General features: G+C 42.5%; 5 protein-coding genes across 5 annotated transcripts; all 5 read right to left on the minus strand.

Annotated features, from left to right (window-relative positions):
• Positions 1 to 8: 8 nt before the first annotated feature.
• On the minus strand, positions 9 to 941 carry TM35_000031730 (uncharacterized protein; the record flags this gene model as incomplete). Its single annotated transcript, XM_029021940.1, has 1 exon — positions 9 to 941. The coding sequence occupies one exon, from the start codon at positions 939 to 941 to the stop codon at positions 9 to 11; it is 933 nt and encodes a 310-aa protein (XP_028886486.1).
• A 1195-nt stretch (positions 942 to 2136) lies between these two features.
• Positions 2137 to 3417, minus strand: TM35_000031740 (uncharacterized protein; the record flags this gene model as incomplete). The annotated part of the gene is made up of 1 exon (XM_029021941.1): positions 2137 to 3417. One exon carries the CDS (start codon positions 3415 to 3417, stop codon positions 2137 to 2139), a length of 1281 nt encoding a protein of 426 aa, XP_028886487.1.
• Positions 3418 to 4083: 666 nt separating this feature from the next.
• On the minus strand, positions 4084 to 5067 carry TM35_000031750 (uncharacterized protein; the record flags this gene model as incomplete). The annotated part of the gene is made up of 1 exon (XM_029021942.1): positions 4084 to 5067. The coding sequence occupies one exon, from the start codon at positions 5065 to 5067 to the stop codon at positions 4084 to 4086; it is 984 nt and encodes a 327-aa protein (XP_028886488.1).
• Positions 5068 to 6454: 1387 nt separating this feature from the next.
• Positions 6455 to 7006, minus strand: TM35_000031760 (uncharacterized protein; the record flags this gene model as incomplete). Its single annotated transcript, XM_029021943.1, has 1 exon — positions 6455 to 7006. One exon carries the CDS (start codon positions 7004 to 7006, stop codon positions 6455 to 6457), a length of 552 nt encoding a protein of 183 aa, XP_028886489.1.
• Positions 7007 to 7709: 703 nt separating this feature from the next.
• Positions 7710 to 8687, minus strand: TM35_000031770 (uncharacterized protein; the record flags this gene model as incomplete). The annotated part of the gene is made up of 1 exon (XM_029021944.1): positions 7710 to 8687. One exon carries the CDS (start codon positions 8685 to 8687, stop codon positions 7710 to 7712), a length of 978 nt encoding a protein of 325 aa, XP_028886490.1.
• Between the last annotated feature and the right edge of the window lie 887 nt (positions 8688 to 9574).

Below are 9574 nucleotides of genomic sequence, written 5' to 3' on the forward strand. Positions count from 1 at the left end.
CACCACAATCAGCACACAAGAATACAGGACAGTGTAACCACAATCAGTAGTGGTACACGCACCCACACAGAACTGCTGATACTGCTGCTGCTGTCTGCATCACCCTTCTTGTTGTTTGCGAGTTCAGGAGGAAGGGTTGTTGTTGTTGTGGTGGTGGTGGTTGATTCCTCATTAGTGGATGTATTGTCAGTTTCAGGGTTCGTACTCGCTGAGTTATTCGTTGATGTCTCTGCAGAATTACCACCTTCCGCAGTTCCATCAGTTTGAGAAGATGCAGAAGTAGGAGATGATTGTGTACCTGTACCTTCTCCACTTGCTGCACTGGTGTTGACTGCGCTACTGTCATTGGATGTATCACCAGTTTGTTGAGGTTGCTGTGGTGAAGCTTCTTTATTTGAGTTGTGTGTCACCACAGACTTTGCATCTTTACTTTGTATTGGATCTTGACTGCTCTCTTGCCGCTGTTGAATTCCTTGACCCGTTCCTGCAGAGTCCATTTCTCCCCCTGCAGCATCCTCTGCAGCACGTTCCCCATTCTCCCTCCCGTGTTGAGGAGTAGTTCGGTGAGGAGTACTGACTTCAGCTTCACGACGGGGATCACTCGCCTGAGAAGGTAGGCCACTACCGCCAGCACCCGGCTGATGACCACCTTCAGACTGATTCTGATGACCGTGGGTGTTAGGGTCTTGAGCACCACCAGGACCAAGAGCAGGAGCAGCAGCCTCTGCACAAGGTTTACCTACAACAGGAGTACCAGTACCCTTACGGCAATTATCACCTTGACCATCAGAGGGCTGATCAAGAAGAATCTTTGTCTCACTCTCCGTATCAGGGACTTGGTCGGAAAGATCGGCGGCAGGCACTTCTTCAGCAAGGACGTGCACACACGCACATGAGAGCAGGAGAGCGAGGATACACAGCACGTAGCGCATCATTACCATTACAATACTTCTTGTAGTAGTCTTACTTCAATCGCTTACAGACAAGAAAAAAACAGATAGAAAACCAGAAACAAAGTAAATCAATGGAAAAAAAAAACACAAGATGAAAGCACATACCAACTCAAAAAACCCTCACCAATTACAGCAGAAGCACACACATATGAACAAAAGCTGCAACCATAACTCATATATTGGCCCAAATAAAAGTAAAAACGCATACAATACCCAACAACAAACAGATAATCCCAATAAACCCCCTCAAGAAAAAAAAAGAAATTAAAGAGAACGACCAACAAAAGCAGGCACGGCAATAAAGTCAGAATGCCTCTTCCTGTAGGACCAAGCAGAATTACAAATATACTTATGTATTCCTTATTATTTTTTTCTCCCCACAAAACCATCCAACACACAACAATGCAGGAGAAAGCACACAGTGCCCAAGCAAAGAAAACGAAAAAAAAAAAAAATTAAGAGCAGAACAAATCACACAAAAATAATTCACAGACCACTGAGTATGCTGGTCTGTTCAAGCACATAAGAATACAAATTGTATTAACTACTATTTTTTTCTTTGTTCTGCATAAAACAGAATACCAAAACCGTACAGGGCAAAAGCACAGAATGACCCAGCAAACCACAACCAAAAAAAACAAAGGAAGAATATTATTAATTAGCCCAACGTGCCCAATAAACATAGAAATATACCAACTATGGGTGTAAGTGTATATATATATATATATATATATATATATATGTTTATACGCAATTATAAATAAAAATTCATCTCTTATTATTATTTCTTTTTTTCCACTGCAAAAAACAGTTCATCATCATTATTACAGTGCAAGCCCAGGCACACACACAGTGAGTGTCCAATAAAACACACAATACCCATGGCTCTAGTTTATGTATGAAGTTACTGCACACACACATATGTGTGTACTAGCAAGAGATGTATACCGTCAGTGAGCAGAACAGCCCAGTTTTCTGCAAACACACAACGGGAAAAGCAAGTAATGAAATTATTAGAAAAAGAACACACACACAAAAAAAAAAGTAAAAGAAAAAGAAATTCGAATTAAAAGAGAAAGCAAGTAAACAGATTATTAGTTTTTTCACCCATGGGGTATATACGCAATTATGATTATGTTAGTTTAACCATTATTATTATGTGCCCTCAAGTGAGTCCCACCGTTCAGTACACGGTAGCGGAGAACAACACAGCCATAATCAGCAGCGGTGCTGCAGTGCGCATCCACATAGGACTGACACTGCTGTCAACATTAGCCTTTTTCTGCAAGGTGGAAGCAATGCTGCTGATCTCTGCGTTAGGCACAGGTGCAGGAGGAAGTGTTGTTGTTGTTGTTGTGGTGGTAGTGGTAGTGGTAGTGTTTATGCTGACCGTTGAATCAGCATTCTCATTCTCCTGTAAACCTTCTGCGGCAGTCGAACCTTCAGAGGATGGTTCCTGGGTAGTATTAGAGTTGGTGGCAGCAGCACTTGGAGTTACAGTAGATTGGTTACCGGAATTACCATCATTGTGTGCAGTACTCTCCGCTGCTGGATAAGATTGCTGCAAAGCACCACCAGGATTAACAGAACTGTTATCTGGGGATGTTTTAGCCTCAGTTTGTGGTAAGGTTTGTTTGGAACCAATATCTTCAGGTGTTTGTGTGCCATTAGTTGTTTTTAGTGCTGTTTTCTCTGTTCCTGTAGCTGCTGGAGAAGATTGCTGCAAAGCATCACCATGATTGCCATTACTGTTATCAGTGGAGTTTGCCGAGTCAACTTGTGGTACTTTTGGATGGGAATTAACACCTTCAGATGGTTGTGCGCCTTTATGTGTTAGTGCTGTTGCCTGTTTTCCTGTAGCAGCTAGAGTCCCACTCCCTGCACCGTGACCTTCTGTGTCAGCTTGTAATTCTTGTGTTCGCGCGACTTCTTCTACTGCCTCTTCTTCTCCATGCAATTTTAGCGCATCTGGCTTCTTCTTTTCTTCTTTTATTTGGTCAAGTAGTTCTTTTGCCCTTTCAAAGGTAAGCTTTTCTCCCTTGCGCAACTCCCAATGTTTCTGTTGCACTTTTTCCCAATCACTAGAGTTAATGCGTTTCTCCGGATCAAATTCATATTGCCAACTTCCCATAAAAGCCATCACCGCCTTTGGCTGTCCATTAGCAGTAGTAGTTGTTGTTCTTGTTGCTGCTCTTGCGGTACGCTGGCGGCAGAGGTCTGCGTACTTCCCACATGCAGACACACGGCTGCCCGCACCGCATGTAAGCCACTCGCTCTCAGCAGCGGGGCGTACACGCAGCGCACCGCCGGCCCCGCACGACACCTCCACAGCCCCACGGGATACACCACGGCCACTGGGACTGTCATTATCAACAGCAGCAGCAGCCGCCATGGTATACCCGCAGGCACAGCACAGCACAACGGCCAACACACACATCACACGGCCCATCATCATCATCATCATGAGAGAGACAATAGTTTGTTTCACGTAAAAACACTGATCTAGAAAGAAGGAGAATAAAAAAGAAAATGAAATGAAGTAACAAACATGTTAGGACATACAAATCGATTACCACTATAGAAACTAACATCACAAAAGAAATACACACCATTTAAAGAATGCAATACAGCGCAAAAACACCTCAGTAAGAGTAAAAACAAAAACAAAAAAAGCCCACACTCACAAATATTTCAAAAAAGGGCTGAACCACCCAGCAAAATCATCAAGCAAACAAAGAGAATTAAATATTTGTGCCCAATTTACACAGTAAACACAGAAATATACACCAACTATGAGTGTAAGTCTATATATGTGTGTATATACGCAATTATAAATTCATCTGTTATTATTATTTCCTTTTTCCACTACAAAAAACAGTTCATCACTATTATCACAGTGCAAGCCCAGGTGCACACACACAGAGAGTCTCCAAGAACACACACACACACACAATGGAGTAGCAATAATAATTATAGGATAAACACAGAGAGAGCAAAAACACACAATACACACATTAACATTAAGAAACAAAAAAAGAAGAATATCCCAACAGGTGGAAGATTAGTTAGACTGTAGGGATTGCATGCAAAAAAGAAAAAAAAACAAAGGATGACCTGAGTCACACCACAATCAGCACACAAGAATACAGGCCAGTGTAACCACAATCAGTAGTGGTACACGCACCCACACAGAACTGCTGATACTGCTGCTGCTGCTGTCTGCATCACCCTTCTTGTTGTTTGTGAGTTCAGGAGGAAGTGTTGTTGTTGTTGTTGTTGTGGTGGTGGTGGTGGCAGTAGTGGTTGATTCATCCTTACTTGGTGGAGTGGAATTGTCAGTGTTAGCATTATTACTCTGAGCGTTGTGCTCCTTTTCCTGACTCCCTTGTGTGTTGACTGACGATATTTCCTGTGCCTGCGGACTTGGGGTCTGTAGGACTTCAGAATTTCCATTGGGATCACTGGGAGATTGAGCAACAGGTGTTACTTCAGGTTTTTTATCTGGTTCCTCTTTTGCATTTTCACCCTGTAGAGGATTGATGATACTTGTTTGTGATAATTCCCTCCTTTCATTATCACTTTGTTTCTCACCATTATCGCCCTTGTTAACTTGGGAATCCAAACCATTCACACCGCCAGCACCTTGGGCTAGGTTATCTGAAATGGCAGGAGGCGGTGCAGAAACTTGATCGTGTTCACCTTTTGAGCTTATTAATTTACCTGCGTTTTCACTTTCCAATTCTCGTTGAATTTCACCACCTACCTGCTTTGGGTCTGAACCACTATCTGGACCACCAGGACTAACGGATGTATTGTCCAAGGATGAATTCGAACCAGCAGCACCATCTCCATGCGCAGAACCATGTTCCGTATCCCCACCATTGTGTTCTTCCTTCACACATTGACAATCAACATCACCTTCCTTTTCATCACCAGCACAGATAATAAACGCAGTAACGGCGCGACGAACAAGAGAAGGAACACCAATAGAAGAAGGTTTAATAAGGGCATCAGAAGCTTTAGGACTATCAGCCCATACTAACCCACAGGCACAACACAGTGCAAGAGTTAATAAACAGAGCAGATAACACCTCACCATTACAGTCTTTGCCATTGTTGTTGTATACTTCAATAGACTAATACAAGGAAGAGAGAGGAACAGAAGGAAATAATTGAGATGGAAACAAACAAACATACACCAATACAATAAATACTCACAGTGGGATAGAGAGAGAGAGAGAATCAACAGCACAGTAAGCAAGAAAAAGGAATATTCCGCTTGTATGATAATACGTACCCTTAATAGAAAAAAAAGTGAACAGCCCACAATACCCAAATAATAGAGAGCCAAACACACACACACACAATACTCCACGGCTCTAGTTTTTGTATATTAAATTACTGTACACACACATCTGTGTGTACTAGCAAGAGATGTATACCGTCAGTGAGCAGAACAGCCCAGTTTTCTGCACACACACACAACGGGAAAAGCAAGTAATGGAATTATTAGAAAAAGAACACACACACACATAAAAGTAAAAGAAAAAGAAATTCCAATTAAAAGAGAAAGCTGGTAAACAGATTATTAGTTTATTTCACCCATGGGGGATGCACGCAAATATGATTATGTTAGTATTAACCATTATTATTATTTGACCTCAGATGAGTCCCACCGTTTAGTACACGGTAACGGAAACCAACACAGCCACAATCAGTAGCGGTGCTGCAGTGCGCATCCACACAGGACTGATACTGCTATCAACATTAGCTTTGTTCTGTAATCCGGAGGCGATGTTGCTGCTTATCTTTGTGTCGGTCACAGGAGGAAGTGTTGTTGTTGTTGTTGTTGTTGTGGTGGTGGTGGTGGTGGCCGTTGAATTAGAATTGCCATTCTCCTGTGAACCTTCTGTGGAAGTCGCACCTTCAGCTGCAGAAGACTGCTGGTTAGGATTACCATCACCGGCTGCAGTGTTATCAGATGTGTTGCTCGGTGTTCCTTGGTGTTCTTGTGGTAGCGTATTAGACTCTTGATTTTGGTTTTGTGTTGTAGTCGCATCAGCATCTGTAGGGGATGGCACATGGGTAGAATTATGGTCGTGGTTTGTACTATTATTCCCGTTGTTACTTGAATCAGGTTGGTTGTCTTCTGATGCTTTATTGGGTTCCTGAGTTTGGTTTTGTGTTGTAGTCGTACCTGTTACTGTTGTGTTTCCTTCGACTAAATTATTTGTATGAAGTTCTGATGCAGAATTCTCAGAAGAGGACACAGTATCACCAGTAGTTTTTTCAATTCTGAGTGAAGGTGGTGTCTTCTCTCCTTTCGCATCCAGAGACTTGGCTTTAGCCTTTTCCTCCGCAATAATGTCATTAATTTCTTGTTCAGTCTTTGCATCATAAGGAAACTCACCACCCGTAGGATAGAGATCACCCACCTTCTTTTGCAGTGCAGTAAGATTAGAAGGATATGATGATTCTTGTTTTTCCACATTTTTTGTATCTTAAGAAACGCCATGACCAGGAGAAACAGTGTTATGACCAGACAACTCTTCAGGAACTCTACCATGTTGTGTAACAGCTTCGGACGCCTGTACTTGACTTTCAACTCCACTGTTACTTTCAGAATTGTTCCTTACAGAGGATTCTTTATATCCCAACAATTCAGTTCCCTCACCGTCTGTTAGGTTGTTTGTATACGTACTGTACACAACATCGTCCAATATTGCCATCACCGCCTTTGGTTGTCCATTAGTAGTAGTAGTAGTAGCAATGGTTGTTGTTGCTCTTGCGGTACGCTGGCGGCAGAGGTCTGCGTACTTCCCACATGCAGACACACGGCTGCCCGCACCGCATGTAAGCCACTCGCTCTCAGCAGCGGGGCGTACACGCAGCGCACCGCCGGCCCCGCACGACACCTCCACAGCCCCACGGGATACACCACGGCCACTGGGACTGTCATTATCAACAGCAGCAGCAGCCGTCATGGTATACCCGCAGGCACAGCACAGCACAACGGCCAACACACACATCACACGGCACATCATCATCATCATGAGAGAGACAACAGTTCGGTTTGCGTAGAAACACTGATCTAGAAAGAAAGACAATCAAAAAGCAAAAAAAAGAAAAATAACTGAAGTATCAAACATGTTAGGACATACAACTCGGTTACCACTATGGAAACTCACATTGCAAAAGAAAAACCCACCAGTTAAAGAATGCAATACAGCGCAATAACCTCATTAAGAGTAAAAACAAAAAAAAAAAAACGCCCACACTCACAATCATCTCAAAAAAGGGCTGAACCACCCAGCAAAACAAACAAGCAAATAAAGAGATATTAACCATTAGCTCAATTTACCCAGTAAACACAGAAATATTCACCAACTATGGGTATAAGTCTGTATATGTGTATATACGCAATTATAAATATAAATTCATCTGTTATTATTATTTCCTTTTCTTTCTCATTGCAAAAAACAGTTCATAATCATCATCACAGTGCAAGCCCAGGTGCACACACAGAGAGAGTCTCCAACAACACACACACACACACACACAATGGAGTAGTAGCAATAATAATAATTATAGAATAAACACACAGAGAGAGCAAAAACACACAAAACACACATTAACATTAAGAAACAAAAAAAAAAAGAAATCCCAACAGGTGAAAGATTAGTTAGACTGCAGGGTTGCATGCAAAAAAGAAAAAAAACAAAGGATGACCTGAGTCACACCACACCACTACTAAAATCAGCACACAAGAATACAGGCCAGTGTAACCACAATCAGTAGTGGTACACGCACCCACACAGAACTGCTGATACTGCTGCTGCTGTCTGCATCACCCTTCTTGTTGTTTGCAGGTTCAGGAGGAAGTGTTGTTGTGGTAGTGGTAGTTGTTGTTGTGGTGGTGGTGGTGGTTTCTGTATTTCCTCCCGCATTTGGGTTGTTTGATGATTCACTCTCAGCAGATATAGTGCCATTCTCAGGTGTTGCAGCATCAGAACCAACATCACTCCCTGTGGCCGAATTGTTGGAAGGAGAAGAAGGTTGTGCTGTTTCATCTCCCTGTTTAGATCCACCTTCTTCGGCTGCACTGTCCACATTGCTTTCAGTTTGACCGTCAGCGGCAGGAGCACCGCTACTACTCCCCGCAGCGGGAGAAGAAGCAGCATCTTGTGTACCGTTTCCACTTTGAGTTTCCCGAGTTTCTGGTTCACCAGGAGGAAGAACAGCAGGTGCTTCAGCACGATCCTCTTGTCGTCCATCAGTATGAGAACCCTGGTCAGTTACAGGACGACTTGCAATTGTAGGACCTTGATGTTCGCCACCATTAGTTCCACGATTTTCATTTGAGTTAGCATGAGCCGCGTCTTGTGGTGTGGGTTCACAAGGAGACTTACCAGAAGCGCAATTCTCTTGAGTCTCATCAACATTGCTAGGACAACTATCCTCCCCAGAAGATTCCGCACAATCCTCACGAGCAGCTTTAGGTTTACTAACCGTAGGAGTACACGTAGTACCACTCTCGCCTGGAGGACAAGCTCCACCACCAGGTGGTGTTGGTGGTGGTGGTGCAGCAGGACGAGCAGCAGCAGAACAACCACTATCATCTTCTTTGCAAGCGGAATCAGCCTGAACACCAGGTTGAGTCTGTGCAGTGGCCAAACAGAGAGACTCAACACACACAAGCAAAGCGAGATAAAACAACACACGGTGCACAATCATTGTTATAATAATTAAAAATACACTCTGAGTTTACTTGGCCACAGAATCAATGACAAATCCAGAAAAAACACCTAGATGAAATCTAATAAAAGGGAAATAACAAATATTACCCAGAATTAAGAAGAAACTCCCAATCAATAAAAGAGGAAAAAAAGAATCCAAGAGCACAATGACCAGGACCAGAAAACACACAAATACGTTTCTATGGATACACTTTGCAGGGTATACGCACTCATGATCAAAGAAGTACCTGTTACTCTTTTACCTTACTCAGCACAAAAAAAATCAACACCAAAAAGGTTCAGGGAAAAGCCCATAACGACCCAGCAAACCATAAGCAAATAAAAAGAAAGTTTCAATTAGCCCATCGTACCCAGTAAACACAGAATTTTATACCAACTATGGGTGTAAGTTTATATATGTGTATATATACGCAATTATAAATATAAATTCATCTGTTATTATTTTTCTTTTCCTTCCCACTTCAAAAAAAAGTTCATCATTACAGTGCAAGCCCAGGTGCACACACATAGAGGGAGTCTCCAAGAACACACACAATGGAGTAGCAATAATAATAATTATAATTATAGGATAAACACACAGAGAGCAAAAACACACACAAAACACAATAACATTAAAAGAAACAAAAAAGAAAATCCCAACAGGTGGAAAATTAGTTAGACTGTAGGGATACATCCAAAAAAGAAGAAAAGAAAACAAAGGATGACCTGAGTCACACCACCACACCACCACTACAATCAGCACACAAGAATACAGGCCAGTGTAACCACAATCAGTAGTGGTACACGTACCCACACAGAACTGCTGATACTGCTGCTGCTGTCTGCATCACCCTTCTTGTTGTTTGTGAGTTCAGGAGGAAGTGT

The sequence above is a fragment of the Trypanosoma theileri genome, assembly GCF_002087225.1.
Source record: "Trypanosoma theileri isolate Edinburgh chromosome Unknown TM35_Tth_3_V1, whole genome shotgun sequence".
Taxonomy (NCBI): Eukaryota; Euglenozoa; class Kinetoplastea; order Trypanosomatida; family Trypanosomatidae; genus Trypanosoma; species Trypanosoma theileri.